General features: G+C 35.1%; 1 protein-coding gene across 13 annotated transcripts in view; it reads left to right on the forward strand.

Moving 5' to 3' along the window:
• Window positions 1–21,554, forward strand: part of MAP3K4 (mitogen-activated protein kinase kinase kinase 4) — a 205,585-nt gene that overhangs the window by 147,051 nt on the left and 36,980 nt on the right. For all 13 annotated transcript variants that reach the window (XM_074187981.1, XM_074187980.1, XM_074187988.1 and 10 more), the window contains 7 exons: window positions 4,495–4,641; window positions 8,145–8,302; window positions 8,899–9,015; window positions 10,151–10,250; window positions 10,369–10,452; window positions 14,736–15,002; window positions 17,174–17,323. In XM_074187981.1, the coding sequence (XP_074044082.1) occupies window positions 4,495–4,641; window positions 8,145–8,302; window positions 8,899–9,015; window positions 10,151–10,250; window positions 10,369–10,452; window positions 14,736–15,002; window positions 17,174–17,323 (1,023 nt within the window). The remainder of the gene's footprint in view (window positions 1–4,494; window positions 4,642–8,144; window positions 8,303–8,898; window positions 9,016–10,150; window positions 10,251–10,368; window positions 10,453–14,735; window positions 15,003–17,173; window positions 17,324–21,554) is intronic.

Here is a 21,554-nt window from a genome sequence, read left to right on the forward strand (position 1 = left end):
AGTGACATTATATATTAGGAAGGCATTTGTGAGGAGTTCCTTAAACTAGGTGGTAATAAGGGTAGTAAAAAAAACATTTTGTGATGAGCAAAAGAGGGAGAAAGGGATCCTGTGATTGTGGTATACTATAAAACATTTGGTTACAAGGCAGACAAAAATGATGAGCCTAGAAAAACATCACAAACCATATATAAATGTTTGGTATTGATAAATAATTTATATAATCAGTTTATGCTAAAAATAAAGTAGCTGGTGAAGGTTTATTTACTTTAATAACCAGTTCTTCAAAAAGTAGATACTTTACTGAGGGGAAACTGATTTTCAGTCTGATTCTAACCCCAGAAGAGAAACTAGTTATTAAAATAGAAATGATAGGAAATTTTGTGGAAACTACTGTGTATCTTAACGTTTGTGATAGGTTATAAGGGGGAAAAGTAAACTTAGTATATAATGTACACTAAATTTGGGCAGTGGAGGGTAAATTACAAAAGAATTCAGAGAAAGAATGGATAGGATCCAGTAACAAAATTGCATAGAGGAAATTGGCCTAATAGGAAAAGAATGCTCTGAAGCAAGAAATTTTGATGACACAGAGTTGATTCCAGTAATAAAAGGAACCTGAGTTTCTTCTGTAAAACAAAAGGTTGAACTATATGATTCACTTTAATTATTTGAGTTAAGAAGACTGTTGATGTGCAGTGAGTTCACCAGTCAGCTCAGATTTTTAACAAAGATATTAAGGAGATGGAAGCTCAGGTGGACAGAGCATGAATACAAAAGTATGGCTAGTTATTGTAAGAAATGGATCAGGAATGCTGAAGTTCTGGAAGAGCTGAGTTTGATGAGGAAAATTAAGCACAATAAAAATCCCCTTTATTTTTCTTTTTAGTTAAATTGGGGATTGAAGAGATTCAAAGAAAATAATTAACTCCTCTTATGGGAAGTAGGATGGTGTTAGTAGACATGAAAAGTTGAAGCTGTTGAATTCACATTCTCCTTCTGTTTTCTCAACTAAAGAAAATAACTGGATAGTGCAAAAAGTTGAGGCAAGAAAAACAGCAATAACTTGAGATAATTGATTATATAGTAAGAAAGCCCCAAGCTGTTCCTGGGGAGTTAAAAGTCAGCTGAACTATGTCATTGGATCCTTAAAAGAACTGGGAAATGTGATTTCCTCTTCTAATTTTCAGAAGACTCTAGAGAAGACAGGAGAAGGGCAAATGAACCAATTTTCAATAAAGAATAGATAATGGATCTGCAAGCTATAGATAATAGATTTGACTTTGATTCCTGGCAAAATTCTAGGATTAAAAAGATAGTCAGTCATCACCTAGAAAAGGAAACAGTAATTACAGAGTCAACATCACTTTATCAAGAATTAGTTTGGCAATTGCTTCACTAGTAGACCAGGAAAATGCTGTAATGGTTGGCCTCCATTTTAGGTAAGAATTCAATAAAATCTCTCATGCTAGTGTCATGGAAAAGGAGAGATGTGGACTAACCTGTAGTATAAGAGGATAGATTTTGAATTGGATCAGCCAGACCAGAGAAAAGTCATTGATGGTTTGATATTCATTTGGAAGGAGATCATGAGGTATTTCAGTGATTTTTTTTTGCTTTGTTTAACATTGTAGTCAGTCAGTCAATACTGTCTGTTATGCACTAGACACTGTTAAACAACAGTCAATAACTTAGATAACATGTTTATCAAATTTATAGATGACTCAAAGCTGGGAGGGATAGTTATTAACACATGGGAGGACTGGGGCATCATTGATTAAAATCAGTTAATAGAGGTCAGTGGTCAGTATAGTTCTTAAATGTAGGTTGAAAACTGTCAGTTTGAGAAGGATGACAAAGAGCAGGCATAGTAAGGCAGCATTTTTCTGAAAAAGATCTGGGGCTTTATGTAAGCTCTAAAGTCAACATGATTCAGCAGTATGATATGGTAGCCAAAAGATCTCATGTAATACCAGGCTATGTTAAGATATATACACTGAAGGTAGAAGCAAGGACATATATTTGGTGTGAGCATCCCAGAGGGAAAGGGGGGAAAAAAGATGAAACTCACAGAAAGGACTTATGTCCAAATTAGATTTGTTAAAGCATATTACAGCAAGTTGGAGGTGAGAAGAGTGCTACAGTAACTTACAGTAACTGTAATTCTGAGTTCAGCTTGGGGTGCTGATATATACATATACATATATATATATATATATATATATATATATATATATATTTTTTTTTTTTTTTTTTTTAGAGTGGCTATTTCACTTTCGGAGGGTTCCAGAGGGGTAAATCATGACAAGGCAAGGGATTATGTGTTACTTCTACTTCCAAAGCTATGTTTTTGGATTTTTAATCATTTTTATTGCTTGAGGAGACAAATGAGGTATAAAGGAGAGAAGTGGTACAAGAATTTAGTCCATACCATGGTAGATTCTGAGCTTTTTCTCAGATATAGGATCTTACTTTTTATGTCCTCGGTTATTGAGAGTACATATGAAAGTATCAAAATTATTTTGTCACTTGAATTTCTGATTTAATTCCAAATGAGTCTGTAGCCTCTAATGCATGCTTTCTGTACACTGGGTACATTACTTGGTTCATTGCAGTACATTATTATTTTATGAATTATGATGCATTGCAAGAGATCTGCCTGCAGGAAGTTATCCAGGCTATAATTAGTCCTTATACAGATGAAAGACCTTGCATTCATTTCTTTAAGGATTGCTTAAAGTCACTGGAGTTGGTTTTCCTGGAGAAGAGAATCCTTGGAGGAAGATGAGTTCCATAAGAGCTGATTTCAAATATTTGAAGGACTGTCTTGTGGAAGGTTTTACTTATTTTCTTTGGCTTTGGGAAGGTAGAATGAAGTGTATTAGGTAGAAATTGCAGAGGCAGATGTAGGGTTGATGTAAGGGTAGACTTGCTAACTTAAAATCGGCATTTCAAAAGGCATTGAGTTCTTTCTCATCAAAAGCCTAGATCATCTGAAGTGTGGATAACTAGATTCATTTTGAAGTATCAATTCTTCTAGGGAGCTGTTGATACTGTTTTCCATTGCTGAAATCATGGGGTTTTTGTAATTAATATCTGTCTGATTTCTGGCTTAGAATGGTTAGCTTTTTCCTTAAGTCACCTCCTTAGTGATTTTCTAGATTCTCCTGGTTTTTATTGTTTTCTCCCTCCTTCTAGAATGAAGGTAGCGGTGTGGATGTGAATGTGTTTGTATGTCTGTGTGTGTCTGAGTGTCTAGAACCTAGCACATGCTCTTCCATAGATCCTGTTGGGTATCTTTTATAAATATTTGTTAAATGAATGGGGAACTGATGGCCATTCTGTGTTGTGAGGAAAGAAGTTACAAATCAAGGGGGCTAAAGCAATAGAGAGAGTTGGGAGAGTGATTTACTGACTGTCAGAATGCTTCTGGAAAAATCAAAATCTATCCATGAAGCGATGGAGACTAGGATCAAAGTGAAGTGGTTATTCAATTCAGTGGTTTAGAGTGTTTTAGTCTCTGGCTTCTAGCTAACAAAAGAAGCCATTTTGATCTGTTTTGCTTGCTTTACTGCCTCCTTGACTCCTTTTCTCCCAACTCACCCCTCTCCCATATATTGATGATTGACCTGGTTTCTTCAATTGATGATTGGTTGGTTTCTACTCAGCAAAGTAGAAAGTAGTTTCCTCTGCTTAGGTTTGGGGTGTTGGGGTGTCCCCAGGGGATTTATTATGGAAATCAGCTGAACAATTATTGGTAATGTCATGTTGGTCCTTCAGAATTGAACTAAAAGGACCTGTAGCTGTGAGGCCCAGTAGAAAGTAAATAGTGTGAATTTGTATTAGACCAGATCTAGCACAATTTTTCTTCCAGGTGTGGCAATAGTAAAGGAGCGTGGACTGCAAAATAGAAACAAGTTGTGTTGAAATGTCTGAGAACTGAGGCATTTGAAGCTAGAAAGCAGCACCAAACCTTATAAATTAGGAAAGCATTAAGTTTGAGGCTGCTAAGACATATATAATCATAAATTGATATATAATTTGAATTTCTATGAAAACTTCCCAAAGTCAAAGTTCTCTAGTCATTTATGGGGGCAAAGCATCAGTCACATTAGGCTACATGCAATATGTTGTCTGATGCCTCTTTGTCTTTCTTTCTCTCTCGTTTCCCCCAGAATCCTTTAGAATTCAAGGCCCATAGACTGCACTACCTCCAGAGTGAGGTCTTTTGGGAATCTCCCCTTGTTGATCACTTCACTGTCCTAGATTTATTTTGTATTTACCTTCCCAGTCTTTTCTACTTTTCTATCTCTGTGTTGTTTTACCCCAGAAAAACTTAAGCCATTTCAGAACAAAAACTGTTTTAAGTTCTATTTTTCTGTTCCTGGTATATGGTATAGTACCTGACACATTAGATGTTAAATACTTGTTGAATTCAGTAAGAACAAATTAAATGCTATATTTTAACTCTGATCTATGTTTGTTTCCTTACAGCTGGTAAGAGAGTGTAAAGAGGTCCTGAAGGGTGGCCTGTTGATGAAGCAGTATTACCAGTTCATGCTTCATGAAGTTTTGGATAATTTAGAAAAGATTGACTGCAATATAGACTCTTTTGAAGAGGATCTGCATAAAATGTTGATGGTAAGGATCAATGAGGAGCCATTGTCTTCAGGTCCAGCTCTGTATTCACAGTGCCACCTAAGTACCTGTGATAGTCTGGTTTTATTGTCTCACAGAAGAGATTTCAGACTTGGGATATTTTCCCCCTGAGAGTAGAAATAGATGGAATGGGTGGAGATTGTAACCAATTTAGGCTTATATAAGGAAAATTTTCCTAGCAATTAGTTATACTCCAGAAGAGGTGGACTCCTTTCACTTTGTGGTCTTCAAGCAAACTCTAGAAGGTCATTTGTTGGGTGTGTTGTACAGGGGATCCTTTTTTTAGGTATGGGTGTTGTAGTGCGTGGCCCCTACACCCCTTTTGCAAGTGCAGGAAATCTCTCTCATAATTAATTTGGGGGCAGAATAGCCTAGGGCCATGATTAAGCTCCATCTTGCCTCTGTACCTTATTTTCCTCACTGCTTCTCAAAAAACCTTTGCCATCATGCTAATCTCCTTGCCCACTGTGCATAACCTCCTCATTCTAACTTTGATCTTTTCTAATGCTCTTGTTTGTGCTTCTGCCTTGCTCCATTTATTTACCTAGTTGAATCTTAACTTCATTCCTCAGTTCATATCCTACCCCTTTTAGAGGAAGGAAGTCATGCATGTTTAATTATGGCCCATTGTGTGTTCTCTTTTTTTGAATTTAGATCACTTTTAGTCTTTATAATTAAAAAATAAGCATTTTAAAACTGCAAATGAGTATATCAGTTACACTGTAAAAATAAGGTTACTTCCAAATATGTAAAATATCTTTGACTTATAAGAAGTTGTTATAAAAACTGAATACATTGTTTAATTCTTTCTTCAAAGCTAAGAAGTTTAAAAGGAAACATTCTTATTCATCACACTTTGTCTTGCTAAAAATTTTAACAACTAGTTTATATAAATTACTTTATTAATTTTATCTCATTTGATCCCCATAACATCTTTGAGAAGCAATTGCTATTAATTTCCCTATTTTACACATAAAGAACCTGAGGCAAGTTAAGGTTAAGTGTCATAAAAAAAAGTATCTGAGACTGAATTTGTCTTGAGGTCCAGCTCTGTATTCACAGTGCCTCCTAAATGGTTTTGTTTAAACAATTTTTTTTTTTAATTTTACAAAAGTGTGAGGAATCCATTAATTCTTTAGAGGTACAATTTTCTTCCAGCTTTTGTTCAGTGGAGAATAATGTAATTGCAAGTTAATTATTTGTGAGGCCAAAGAAGACTTTTTAAAGAGAGGCAACTGAACATGGGGAAAACTGGTTAAAATCCTGGCTTTGCTAGTTACAACTACAGGACTCTGGACAGTTTAGTTTAAACTTTATCAGTTGGGGGGATGGCTGAAAAAAGTTGGCTATGTCAACGTAATTTAACATTTTGGTGCAGTAAGTTAGGATGATTATGAGGAATTTAAACAACTCTAGGAAGATATCTTTGAAGGGATGCCAGGCAAGCAGAGCCAAGAGAATAAAGGAAATAATGACTATACTAATATGAATTTTTTAAATGACTAAATGGAAATCATTTAGTCAGTCCACAAATAGGCACTGTGGTGAGTGCTTGAAGTACTAAAAAGGACAAAAACAACTTCAAGAACCTTATGTTCTAAGAGGGAAACATGTAAAGAAATAGGTACATAAAAATATCTGGAGGAGACTGAAGGTAACCTTAGAGGGAGAGGCTTCTGGGGCCAGGAAAGGCCTCTGCTGAAGCTAGCATTTGAGTCAAGGCTGGGAGGAAGTCAGCTGTGAATTCTTGAGAGCCACAGGTGAAGAGGGAGAGCATGGCAAGGACATCTGTATGGAAGTGGGAACTGAAGAACAGCAAGCAGGCCCGAGTGGCTGGATTTTAAGAGAGCCAAGAGGAGTGAAGCGTTAGATGATCAGGAAGGGGCCAGTTAGAAAGGGCTTTAAATATTGTATGGAGAATTCTCTATATGAGTCTTGAAGTAATGTGGAGTCATTGGTGTTTGTGGGATGAGTTGGTGGAGGGAAACCTGATCACGCTGGCAACTAAGCAGAAGATGCTTAGAAAGCCATTGCAGAGGTTCTGGGCTGATGAGAGTCTGAACTAGTGTGGTGCATATGTGAGTAGAGATGAAGGGGTCTTACAAAAGATTTGAAGGTAGAACTCTTTAAGAGTTGGCAACATGTGAAATGAGTGAAGAGTTGAGGATCACGCTGAGGTTGTAAACTGGGGCAAGAATAGGAAGATGATGGTTGTGTGCCCTGCTAGTACCAGTTAAAAACAGAAGAGGAAAAGATGATAAGTTCCCTATTGGATATGTTGAATTTGAGATTTCATTCCAGACTACTGCTAAGGAAGGGAGAACAGGTTTTTAGAAGTCAAACTCTGAGTGATAGTAGACAATTAAACCTATCTCTTTTATCATAGCAGAAGGATAATTATGTTTGTTCTTGCCACAAAAAGATCAAGCTGAGGCCATTTGTCGATGATATACAAAAGATACCAATAAAATTAATTTTAGAAATAAAAAAGATTGATGTCTTTAGAGTATTGTTTGAGTCTTAACTTTTGAAATTTTCATTCAGTATGCATATAGTTATTAATATAAAATTTTTCAGAAATGTGAATGCATGTTGGGTATATATGATTGTTATTGATAATTTTCAATTGATTTTTTCTATATAATAATAATTTATATACTAGGACAATGGCTTACCACTGCTGCTATGGATTTTTCCTCTAATTCTCAAATTTCTTGAAATTTCTTCAGTCTTAGTAATTGCCTTTTTTTGGATTATGGCAGGAGTCGGTAGTAAGCAGGTTATAAATGATTTATTTTATTTTTATCTGTTTTGGATACCTGGTACTTATCAAAGAACCTGGCACATAGTAGATATTTAATAAGTGTTTGCATTTAGCTGATTTGAATTTCTTATTTGTTCATTGTTTTTCTTTATTTGTGTATAATTAAATAAGGTTTTTCTATACAGATGAATTTGATCAGTGATTAAGGGTTTAACCCTGTGGTTTTGACTATTAAAATTTTCCATCAAATATGATTAAAAACTCATTGTATTTAAGATGGCAGGGTTATGTTCCCATTAAATATAAAAAATATAAAGACTTCATAAATTTTTCTAACCCTATTTCATACAAAATTAACTTAAATGAATTGTGCACATCTATTCCTTCTGGTACAAGATGCTAAATACAATTTAACTGTTTTGGGAGATTTCATTGTCATCATCATAAATGTCAGTTATGGCATTGTGCTAAATAAATAGTGTAATGATATTTTCAGGACATATTGAGGTGTATAAAGAGTTATATTTTTCTAGTGCTAAATGACTTGAGATGAGATTTTGTTGTCATTTTTGTATCTGTTTTAATATTTGTTTTTTGGTATTCTTTCTTTTTATTAACTTGTACTTGCTGTTGTCAGTGTTTCTGCCTACTTTTAATTTGAAATTTTTAAACTTATTCAGTTGAAAGCTTATGCCTTTTACTTTTATATTTATATTTAAAGGTGTATTTTGATTACATGAGAAGTTGGATCAAAATGTTACAGCAGTTACCTCAAGCATCTCATAGTTTAAAAAATCTATTAGAAGAAGAATGGAATTTCACCAAAGAAATAACTCACTACATAAGAGGAGGAGAAGCCCAGGCTGGAAAATTGTTTTGGTAGGATTTAATTATTATTTTGCATGTAACTTTCCTACTAGCTTTCTTAATCTTATAATATCAGTTTGATTTGAAGTAGTTGTTTTCTATAAAGTTTCAGATTTTAATTCAGTTGAAATCATAGTCATTGAGACCAGTTCCCTAAGCTGAAGGCTCATGAAAACCAGAAAAATTGGTCTACACAGAAAGGGAGTAGTTAGCCATGATAAAATAGCTTTTTAGATACCTGTCTTACTCCTACTTTAGATGGGAAGGGGAATCTTATACACAAGATAACATGTGCATTCCTAGATTTTCTTATGACCCTACTCCCTGAGATGTCCACTCTGTTTCCAATATCTTAGGGAATGACTCTGGTTAGGGCTTCTCTTTGCACTGTAGCCCCATGAGAGTATTGAACAAAGTGAGAGGACTGGGAGAGGGTAAGAGAGTGGACTTTTCTAGCTGGGAAACACTTGTGGCCCAAGCAGAGGGAGAATGGAGCATATTTCTTAGTAATCTATTTTTTAATGGAGGTTAATGTTTTCATAGGGTTTGGCAAACAAGTGAAGTTTTCTTCTTAGTTTTATTTCTTTTTTTCTATTATGTTCTTTCAGTGACATTGCCGGAATGCTACTGAAATCTACTGGTGGATTTTTAGACTGTGGCCTGCAGGAAAGTTGTGCTGAGTTCTGGACTAGTGCTGATGATAGCACTGCTTCAGATGAAATCAGGTCAAACTACTATCTACCTGTTTACTTTTTTCAGTTTATTCCCTCTTTTGCATTTTGTCTCTCATTCATGAACTTAAAATCTATTAAGTGCTTATGAGTTCAATTAGAGTAATAACATTGGATAAATAAACTTTATATTTTGTAGCATTTTACAATTTTCCAAAGTTTTCCATTTATATTAAAGCTAAAATTTGCCACCATCTCATGTACTTACCCAAGTGACTTAATTTCCTTGGACCTTTGTTTCATCAACTGTTAAAATGAGGGGAATTAGGCAAGATGATCTGTGGTGTCCTTTCCAGATCTAGATTCCTGGATCTACTCTGCTTATAGCTTCAGCTTAGAAAGGAATACTTCTCTTTGAAAATTTTGAATAAGGAGAGAACTGAGATGAGAAAGACTCCGATTTCCTTTTTCTAACTGAGAAACTACCCAGGCAGAAAGGAAAATTTAGCATAATTCTTAGTAACCTTTATCCCTAAACCACACTTTAATCCTGAACTCTATTTTTATGTGGAAGCTAACTTTTTCGTAATGGTTGGCAAATAAGTAAAGGAGGTAAATTATACATTAAGACAAAACAAAAAAACATAAAAAAGCTCAACTTAATGAGTTGCCTTTCTCATGTTCTCTTGTTTATTGTTTTAGGAGACATTTTATTTGTAGATGAATTTGGACTTTATTAGCTGAAAGTAGATATCTTTTGGCCTGTGGAAAAGAATAAGATTTAAAGATGTAAAGGTAGCTAGAACTGATTCAATTCATGTATTTTCCCAAGGGATGAGCAAAAATTGGTTTAAATGGGGGAAAAAAACTTTTGGTCTTTTAATCCTCATGTTTGTAGTTTGCCTGGAGTTAAATAAAGATCCTATGTGTATCCTAAAACTTTCAGAGATCTGATCTTAAGCAAAACCATTTAGAAGGTAATTTAGAAGTTTTACTAACTTGTGTGGGAAGACACAATTTTTTTTAAAAAAAAAGCAAATTTCATGGTGTATTTGATAATTTACTGCTTTTTTATGAGTAATCTAAATTTATTTTGATGGAAATAGTGTTTGTTTATATGTGTTTTTCTTTTTAGTCCCTGGAGCATATATATTAATTCATAGTAATAGGATTTCTATCCACTTTACAGGAGATCTGTTATAGAGACCAGCAGAGCTCTGAAGGAGCTCTTTCATGAAGCTCGAGAAAGGGCTTCTAAAGCACTTGGTTTTGCTAAAATGCTAAGAAAGGTGAGCTGATCAAGCTTGGTTTCATTGCTTATATTTTTGTGTATCTTTAAAGAAGAATTCAAGTCAGTAAAGATAATTTTCTTTTAAAATTATTTAATAATTTTAAATTTTGACCCAGGATCTGGAAATAGCAGCAGAATTCATTGTATCAACACCAGTTCAAGATTTTCTGGATATGCTGAAATCAAAACACTATATTAAGGTAAAATCATTTTAATAGCATCATTGAAGTGTGGACCTATCATGTTTATTCTGAGAAGTATCAAACTCAGACTGCAGGGAATTGAAAAGTTAAACAAATGAAAATGTAATTGGAAATGTTTAGCAATATAAATAAGCATATATTACAATTAACATATGTAATGTTAATTTGTGGTTTTCCAAGTTAATATGTGCTCATAGAGAAGTGGGGGCGGGGTAGAAAGAGAGAGAGAGAGAGAGAGAGAGAGAGAAGGAAGTGGGGAGAGAGAACAGATGGGTAAAAGTGATCCTGGCTCACTTGCTCTGGGGAAGCCATTCACTTTTCTGATGCTTGTGAAGAAAGGAAATTTATCTGAGTTAGCAGAGTTATTATATAGATAGTTCTCTCCACAGCTTCTTCCAGAAGCTTTCAGCAAATGTTTATGTGTGAAATTTGTGCTCTTCCTTGGGAGGAATTAGGACATCACAAATGTACTCCAATGGATGCCCATGTGCACAAACACTTAATGCTCATTGCTTTTTTTTTCTTTATTGTCAAAACACAGATTAACTCAAAGATTAATATAATGCCAAACAACTAAAAGGCAAAACCCCCCAAACACACAATTTATTTGCTATTAAATGGTCTCTTGATATTTCTTCCATTATTCTAATGTGATCATGCACTTTATGTTTACAAACATAATTTATGCTGTTTTTCAAGGAAACTCTTCTGTTTTAGTTTTTTTAATTATCATTTTATAAAGAGCTTAGTAAAATATCTGGCACATCATGGGCATTGTATGGATGTTTATTCTTTTTTGTTTTTTGTGCTACCTTGATTTCTGAATGTCTCCTTCCCCCTTCCCCTGTCTAGTCAACTATTCTTGGTAACAAAGATTTAAGAAAAAAAGAAAAAAGTAGTTGATCAAAACTATTTCAGCACATTAACGATTCTGTTAGTTGTTACAAACTTCAGTCCCTATAATTCTATAATGAAAGGAAGGAGATTCATTTCCTCAATTCTTGGAGGGGGATAGAGAGGCAAACTTATTCATTATAAAAAGGGGTGTGTACCTCAAAGCCCCCCTAAGGTTTGGAGCCTGGCTGAAACTACTCAGGAAGGGGCCAGGAATGCCAATTGAACAAATGAAAGAGCTTGCCCCTTGGAAATGTCTTTGGTGCCTCCTCACCTAGTCATTTACATAGGAAATTGGAAGAGAGATAGGATTTGAATATTTGAGAACTGCATGCTCTAAGCTGTTTGCTAATTATTAGACAAGTAATCATCAGTAAATTAATAGACCATCTGCAGAGTTTAAAATTACCAGGAAAAACTTAGTAATCTGCAAATTATGGCAAGGTCTCTGAAGAAAGGACCAAAGTCCCTTGACCAAGAAGAAGAATCCAAAGGAAAAAACTAAGCTTGAAGGTATTTTGTAGCTGGGAGCATCTTAGTCTTGGTTAAGGCCAGGACAGACTTGCTTTCTTTCCTGGGGTCTAACCAATTGAAGGAGCCTCTCCCCAATTGTGTGTTAGGAGAACATAAGCTTTATCCTCTCAGAAACAGCTTGGCTCCAGGTTAGGAGATCTGGGCTTGCTCCAGGCAAGGCCTTATCCAAGGAATGGTATCTGTCTGTCTTTTCTATTGTCTTCAAAGACCATACTTATCTATCATTCCCTGATTTTCTCTGAGTCTTTTTAAAAAAATACAGCACATTTTTATGGTGTGAGAGAGACCTTTTTTTTAAAGCTTTTTTGCTACCAACTTCCCCTTTTGTATTAATACTATTTGAAAGTAACTCTTAAAAAATACATTGAATAGTTATTACTATCATGTGTAAAGCTTTGTGCTAATTAGACACTGAAGACATCTCTTAAAATACTTCCCTTGATTAGACTTCACAAATGCTTATCTATAAATGGAAATAATAATAGCTCTTTTCTTCTAGAGTTATGACGATAAAAATGAGTTCATATTTGTAGAATGCTTTGCAAACATTAAAAAGTCTCTATAGATGCTAGCTGTTATTAATTCTTCAGTCTATTTGTAAAATTTATTATTATTACACTTTGATTTTAGAACTCGTAGGCTCAAAGTTATGTAATATTTAAAATGAAACAGTTGTGGTCATGATAATAAGGTAGTTTCAACATAGTAGTTTTGTTTTCCTTATATATTCCACTCTGCAACAATTAATAGAAGAGTCTCTTATTGGTCAAATTCTCTATTACATATTTGTTGAGTGTCATACACATTATTTATACAACACTATTTGTTGAATGAATAATGTCTATCTTTTCAGAAGAGATTTTTGGTTAAAATAAGGTTTGAGAATCATCTGTAAATTTCATTTGGCTATACTTCATCAATCTCTGATGAACATCATTGACAATTTAGGAAAACAAAAATTGTTGCCAACTTATGTTTATATGATAGTTACTACTGTGTTGAGCTAGCCCAAAAGGATAGATAAACCAACACGTTATTTTTTAGCAGATAAGTGAGAATAGAATTAAGTATTTTAGTCTGTGTTTTATATTTATAGACAAAATTAGAAGAAATTATGGACTGTTTATACAGAATTAAATTTATGTTAGCTTTTCAGAACCCTTCGGTATATGAGTAGTTTTCATTAGCCAAGTTTTCCATAGCTATTATGGATTCTGTTGTCATCTTTGGCTGGCATCAGCACGTCTCTTTTCTCTTGCTGTTATAAAATCCTTCATGATGTGTTGCCTTTCTTTTTTGCTTATTTTTTTATTCTTGTCTCTTATGTCTCCTTTCCTCTCCCCTGTCCAGCACTTCTTAGTATAAGCCTTTTTGTAGACCTACCCTTTGTTGGATCTGATCTGATGTAGCAGAACAGGTAGAATGCTCAGGCTGCATCTCATGGTTTGGACTTATTAGTCTGTTAGCTTCTAAATCCAGCGTCATAAAAAAAATTTAGAATTTTCTAAAATGGTTCTTTCTAGAAAGCTAAGGTTTTGGTGTCCTTAAAACATAAGAGCTATAAAGTCATTGAAATTCTTAAAGACTGTTCATAGAGAAGAGGAGATAGGTAGGTACAGTGCTACTTTTAGGGAATTGTGGCATATCAAAAGCACATGTGTAGATGTATATTTATATACAGACATACATATATGCATGTATTTATTACATGTAATCAAAATGTGCTTATTTAGAAGAAATCTGTACAGATATAGAATGCTGTGCTATTATTTAAAGCTTGATGTTACAATACTAAAATCACAAATTTAAGGTTGTGTCTAATTAAATGGTACTTACTTCCTTAAAGAACTGGGTCAGCAAAACATGTTTTTATGATTGTGCACATGTGCGCACGTGCACACACACACACATACACACATGGAGATGATGAAATTTCTGTGATATTGCTTGCTTAATACCTTCCTCAGAACCTTATTATTTTCCAGTATAACCTTAAATGTAGTGGTAGAATCTTCCATGTGCTGATAAATATAGACAGGACACACTTTACATTTATTCTGCATTGTTGACATTTTGTCCATCATTTTCTTAAGTCTAGACAGACAACAAAATAATAAATCAAGCCATGATTTGTACCATTTAACAGTTTCTTAGGTGTAAATTATGCTCACACTGTAAATTTAACAACAACAGCAACAACTGACTTCAGCTCAGCTGTGTGTAGAGTCATTGTGTTCTGTACTTGCGGAATGATTATTTTCATTATGACTAGCTTCATTACATAGTTCTTTAAAACAGTACTTTGATATAAAAACAAAAGAAACCCTCCAAAAGATTCTGCTGCTGCAGAAAATAAGCCTTCATGTTATCACAGAAATTCTTAAAATGTGTACAGTTAAATATATAGGTAAATATTGATGGTTATTAATTTAAATTGTATTGACTACCTTCTTTTAGACTTTTATGTGCATAGCAATTATTAATGTTATTTAAGTTATTCATAGCATACTTTATTTTTATCATGGCATCATCTTCAGTATTGTCTTTTAATGGCATTGGAGAAATGGGATTTTTATCATTGGTAGTCAGGTAGTAAGCAATTATTACATGTAATTATTGCACGTACAATTTACATTTTAAAGTGATAGTGCTAAAGAAGAATGATTTGTATTACTGTCCTTGGCTATGAACTGTGTTCCAAATACTTGCTCTTCAGTTGCTCTTCTAGTTATTCTTAGTAGGACTCTTTAGAGACTTTTTTTTTAAATTATTCATTTTTTCAATGCTTCTGCAAACTGGGTATTATATACATTATGTTGCTTTATAAAAATTCAAATTTGTTTGCTTTCCAGGTGCAGATTCCTGGATTAGAAAACTTACAAGTATTTGTTCCACAAACTCTTGCTCGGGAAAAATGTGTTATTTTGCAACTACTAAATGCTGCTGCAGGAAAGGACTGTTCAAAAGATTTAGATGAAGTAATCATTGAATCTTACTTACTCATGACCAAGCATGGTGATCGTGATCGTGACTTAGATGACTACTGGAGCACATGGGAAGGGCCGCTTGTCAAAATAGTGCCTCAGGTGGAAACTGTTGACACTCTGAGAAGTATGCAGGTATGATGATCTCATCAGTGTGTTGTTTTTGAATATAGATCTGTATGTGTGACCAGGAGTCCTGTGGGATTAGGAGTTGGTCAGAGGATCAGGGAAGGGCTTGACCCTTAGGCTCATCATTTAATAGCCAGCAAGAAACCACTCCCAGCTTTTGAAAGGGAGCATGTGGTTAGGCGAATGCACTGGAATGACTACCTTGGCCAGGAGGATGAAAGATCAGTACTAGTAGGGTAAGACCGGACACAGGGAGAGCAGTCAGCTGGTTTGGCTGTAATATAAGCAAGAGATAATGAAAGTTTGAACTCAGGTGGGAGCAGGGGAAGTGGAAAAGAAAGGATGGAAGTAAGGAAGCTTTTGTCATAGCTTGACATGCCTGTTGAGTGAGGGAAAGGGGAAAGAGTCAAAGATGACACCCAGGTAACTGGAAGAATAGGTATACCATCAAAAGAAATGGGAAATGAGGAAGAAAGGCTGGTTTTAGTAAGAATTTTTTTTTTGGGGGGGGGCTTCTTTAATTTGGGAATTTGATTTAATATAAAGACAAAAATGTCTAAGAGACATATAGAGAGCTCACTGAGCAATATGCTATGCTGAGGTTGGAAGTAAAAAAAAAAAGACCTAGAAAAATTTACATAGAGAGATAATAAGTCCTGAGAGAGAAGAGGATTGAGAACAGTCCTAGGGGGTGATATAGCTCAGGGCAAAGAAGAAAGAAGAATAAATAGGGAAGTAGATTGAGAATAATCAGAAAGAACTAGTGATATAAAAGTCAAGATAGTAAAGGGATGTATTTTACCACTTATGCCAAATATAACAGAGAGGTCAAGGGAAATCAAAAACTGAGAAGAGGACAGTGGATTTGATCATTAGAAGTTTAGAGATTTAAATAGAAGGATAATGAGGAAAATAATAGATGGTAAGGAAGTGGAGATAATGAGTTTAAACTACTTTTAGAAATTTGGTAATAAAGTGAAAGAAAGAGAGAAAGGAGATAATAGCCTCACAGAATTGCACAGTCAAACAGGTTTTTTTTTTTTTTTTTGAGGGAGTTGGAGAATTTATTTTTAAGGCTAGGAAGACCTGAATATATTTGCTGATAGAAGGGAAGGAACTAATAGAGATTGAAGATGCTGTTAGAAGGTATGGCCATCTTTGTGACTGAGCTGGGATGAAGGTGTAGGTCAAGGGAAATTAGTTGGTTGAGGTACTGAGTGGCTAGTTAACATGTTTGATGGAGAGTTATTATGTATATTGAAATCCTCCAATATGAAGACAGGAGTTGGGAAGGAGAGAAAAATGTTGACCCATGTACCAAATGTTAAAACAGAAAGGAAAGTAACTTGGTGATCTGTAAACAGCATCTATCAAGACATTTATCTATGCTCAGAAGTTTATCTTTGACTTTCCCTTGCAATGGGAACTTTGGATTCTGCTGAAGAACATAAAGTTTTTGTTCATGATTATCAATTGAATTGTGGGAATATTAGTGAAAAGGGAAATAATTTTGTTAATTATACTTAGATCAAATGTGTGTAAGATTGACTGATATCTAGAAAATTAAAATAGTTAGTAATTATTGAAGAAGCACTATGATGTAGTGCAAAAAGTCCTTGATTTGATATCTAGAGAAACTGAGTTGGAATACCACTTCTACCATTTATTGACGACTATGTTTTGGTCAGTTCACTCAAGCTAAATATCAATTTCCTCATCTATAAAATAAGAATCATATGGTAAGCATGAATAGATTTCAGTATATAACCAGGAAGGAACTCTTAAGAAGAATACGAATGAAAGGTTATCAATGAACTATTTCATGAGAAGATGAGAGTGAGGGATCACAGGAAGCTCTAGTACTCCTGTGATATTGGGTGGACCCCACGTCAGATGTATGGGAGCATATGGACAAGAGTCTCACAGAATGGGCAGGATAGAATGCCATCTGCTTCCTTAGAGAGCACTTCAAAATTCATGCAATTATAGATCCATTCACATATCTCGCAGTGAGGAAAATACTTTGCAAAACTGTGAAGCACCATGGCAGTTTATTTCAATAATTTACATAGATGTTACATGTTATTTTTTTCTCTTGTAATGATTTCCACTAAAATTTAGAAGTGGCAAATTTGTCAATTTCTCCTCATGTACTAGATTTGGTTTTATATTCCTAGGTTGAAAATCTCCTCTTAGTAGTCCTGCAATCTGCCCATCTTGTGACCCAGAGAAAAACTTTCCAAAATAATATTGAAGGCCTTGTAACTTTGCACCAAGAACAAACCTCTAGTCAGCCAGTCATCGCCAAAGCTTTGCAGCAACTAAAGGTACTTTCGCTTTTCTCTTACCTGACATTTTTAATTTTTGAAATGTTATGGGAAAGTTGCTATGATTTAGAACTTTGTAATACCATCAAATGAATAAATTCATTTATTAAAAAATTTATCAAGTATTAACTTTTCACCAAATACTGGGAGATATGAGACAGTCCCTGACTTCAAGGAGTGTGACTGTTATCAGGAAAGACTATAAAGAAGCGGTGTTGGGGCGGCTAGGTGGCATAGTGGATAAAGCACCGGCCTTGGAGTCAGGAGTACCTGGGTTCAAATCCGGTCTCAGACACTTAATAATTACCTAGCTGTGTGGCCTTGGGCAAGCCACTTAACCCCAATGTCTTGCCAAAAGAAAAAAAAAGAAGTGGTGTTATAGGGAAGAGTTTTTTGGAAGCAATAGTGTTCGAGAGCAAAGGGTGGACAGTAGGGCTTTGGGAAAGAAATGGGGTTATGTACAGTAAACTGCATGATGCCCAGAACTACCTGGACATCTGTTGGTCAAAAACCTTGTTTGTTTGTTTTTATAGGGGTCTCGCTAAATTTTTTACCATCTGTATATTCATATAGGATACAAATGCCAAAAAAAAGTCAAACAAAATTCCCCTCTCTTGGAGCTTACATTACCTTACATTACTAAACCTTAGTATATCCTCTCTAAAGACTTGGAACTTAATATCCCCCAAAAGAGTAAATTGATTGCCCAATATTACACAATACAACCAGTCCATCGTCTAGCCCTTCTTAAATACAGGCACTGTGCTACACTCTGAAGACATTAAAGAAAGAGAAAAACAGATAAATCAAAAGCCTAGACCCCACCCTCAAAGAGGGCAGAGTTTGATGGAGCTGATAGGGACAAGAGACAGAGACAGGATACACTGTCCTTGCCTCAGTCCTGGGCGCATTAAGGTTCCATAGTCCTAGCCAGGAGGTGGAGATGAGAAGCGAAGGGTGCAATGCAAGGGACAATTTCCAGTCAGGAGATGGCAGGGAGGAGGCCAGTGATGCAAGAATTAACATGAAATTAGAGGTGCTGGGGTGGCTGCCGGGCAGACTTGGACCCAAGAGGGTGTCAGCAGCCCTGTGGATGGCATGAACAGAGCAGGCCTTGATGGAGGCAGAACTATGATGAAAAGCCAGAACACTGATCTACTATGTTTACTGGAGGAACAACAAAATCATTGCCTCAATGGTCATTGCTTCATTGCTTTAGCAATGTCTTGTGTTTTTGGGTTTTGGGTTTTTTTTTTGGTAAGGCAGTAGGGTTAAGTGACTTGCCTAAGGTCACACAGCAAGGCAATTATTAAGTGTTTGAGGCTGGATTTGAACACAGGTCCTCTTGCCTCCAGGGCTGGTGCTCTTTCTACCACCTAATTTCTTCAAACTCTCAATAAATAAATACAGGTATCCATTAGTTTGCCAAATGAGAGGTCAAAATACACCTAAAATCCTGGGCTCAGAAGTCAAGTAGTCCAGGGTTAGCTGTATGACTATGGGCAGGACATGCACCCTCTCTGAATTTCCATTTCATCTGCAAAATGGCAATAATACAATTTTCTAGTACCTACCACCAGGGGTGTAATGAGGCTCCAAAGAGAGAATGTTTGGTAAAAGCACCACATCCATGAAAGTGATGAATAAATGCCACATACTATGAAGTTCATTGAAGAGCCCAAAGAAGATTCTACCTTAGGGGAGGCAGTTTCTTTTGCAGGAAGCTTTCCTTGGCTCTTCTTACAATATTGTAGAGATGCATCTCTAATCTTGGCTTCTGCTGTCCAGACTTATTCTTATTTATCTTTTGCTAGACCCAGATCCAAGTTTCCTTCTTTTTCCAGACATGAGCTATGGTTCTACCCTAAGTGGTCTTCTGTCTGACTCACTTTAGACGAATTGCTCACTGTTCTCTCCCTCAAACCCTCAGGAGAGCCAGAGAAAGGATGCAGATCTGTGGGGTCCCCTCACCAGCTAGTTCCTTTTCTAGTGAAACGAAGGGCTTACTGCTACCTATTCTCCTTCCCATTAGAAATCAGTCCTACTCTGTAGTAGCTCTGATCCCCCTAATCACCCCCCACCTCCAATAAACTCCAGTGGTTCTGTTCCCTTTGGGGTCAAATATAAAATGCTGTCTGTCACTTAGTCTCTCAGAGTCTTGTCTTAAAATCTTTTCAATCTTCTTAGGCTTTATTCCCTCCACTTGCTTTATCATCCTGCACAACCTCCCTTCTTTCTGTTCTTTACACAGGACTCTCCATTTCACAATTCCTTGGCCTTTCCACCAGATGCTCCTCATGCCTTGCATGATCTCATTTCTCACCTCTGCCTCCTTTCTGACTTAGCGCAAATCCTACCACTCTCTGTGCACCTGCGATCCATCCTAGCTCTTTCCCTCTTAGATTGCCTTGCATCTTCTCTAAACTCTTATATTAAAATAGTTATAATGGTGATGATAAAATAATGATAGCTAATATTTATATAAAGCCTACAAATTTGTAAAATTTGTAAAATATATTTTAATATATTATATATAGATATTTATACATTATTTTTATAAACATCTTCATTTTTATCTTTCAAATGCCTGGGATGTAGGTGCTATTATTATTATTATTATTATTATTATTATTATTATTATTATTATTATTATTATTACCATTTTACAGTTGAGGAAACTGAGGAGGATAAATTTTAAGTAACTTGCCCAGGGTCCACCAATTCCTAGTGTCAGATTTGAATTCGGATCTAATGACTTCTGGGCGAACATTCTATCTACTTTGTCTTCCATCTGCCTAAATGTTCTTGTCTCCTTTAAAATGTGAACTCCTTGAAGGCAGGGACTGAGTTTTTTGTTTTTGTTTTTTTCTTTTTATCTCCAGCACTTAGCACATAGTGTGCCATTAATAAATACTTGTTGACTGAATGACTGATCAAGATAGCTTTGGGGAAACTAACTCCTCCTCAAACTTTAGATTCATAAATTTTCAGTGTAAAAGATGGAAGACACCTTTGAGATATTCTTATCCAATCCTCTTAACAGATTTAAAAAAAACAAGGGAAAAAACCCCCTGAAGTTCAGAGAGGGCCCATGCAGGGTCACACTAGAGCCAGCTATGTAGTTAGTGGATAGAGCACTAATCCTGACCTCAGACAAATGAATTGGGTATTCCTAGATGGGTTCATTCATTTCCATCTGCCTCTGTTTCCTTAATTGTAAAGTGGGAATAATAATGTATTTAGCCTGTGGTATTGTTGTGAGGATCATATGAGATTCTTGTAAAGTGCTTATAATAGGACCTGGTAGATAGTGGGTGTTTATTCCCTCCCTCTTACACTACTAATCAAGGAACCCAAACTAAGACCTTAGGAACCCTATTAAAAAAAGTCATCTCTTCTTATTTAAACTCATTTACTAAAGTTTACATACTTTAATATTAGGTATTGTGGATTAAGTTAAAATAATAAATTACAAAAATTTTATTTATTTCTCAATTATAAGAATATTTGTAATAGGAAGAAGCTTATGCCAAAGGGTAAATATAACAATTTGGATCTAAAAACTTTGATTTATTTTCTATTCCAAAAGTTATAGTAGTAAAACAAGAACCTATACTTGCTTATCTCTCATTAACTTCAGCTTTCCATTTTACATCCATGTTACTTGGTATAGCACATCTTATTTTTAAAGATTTTTTTCCCATGTAGAACACTACCTAATTTTCTTTTTTTCCCAGTCATATCAAGTGCTGCTTCTTTTTCAGAAGTCTTCCAATGTGAACTATGCTATTTTTAATCCCTTTTCAGCAAAGGCCTAAAAGTATAGCACTCTTTTTCTTAAAGACCTTTCATTGTCTTCTCTGCCTATAATAAAATATAGGTTCCTATAAACTTATATGGTCCTCTATAATGTGGTTCATTTCTTAAAAAAACAGACTAGGACAAATTGAAGTTTTAACTAAGAATAATAAAAAGAGCTAATTTTGGCAAGTTTAAGCATTATTTTCTAGAGTAGATATTATTGACATCTTGAATAAAAGTTTTCTGTAGTTAATTGATAACTCTTATTTACTTGATTTACATTTTTAATTAGAAGAGGAATGATCAGATTTTCTAATATAATTTCCTCTGATTACCACCTTGTTTTGAATATTAGTATATGAATGAGTGTCTCCTTGAAAATGAAAGAAATTGTTCCTAAAGGTTAAATTAATATCATGTGGGTCCCCTC

The sequence above is a fragment of the Macrotis lagotis genome, chromosome 5, assembly GCF_037893015.1.
Source record: "Macrotis lagotis isolate mMagLag1 chromosome 5, bilby.v1.9.chrom.fasta, whole genome shotgun sequence".
NCBI lineage: Eukaryota > Metazoa > Chordata > Mammalia > Peramelemorphia > Peramelidae > Macrotis > Macrotis lagotis.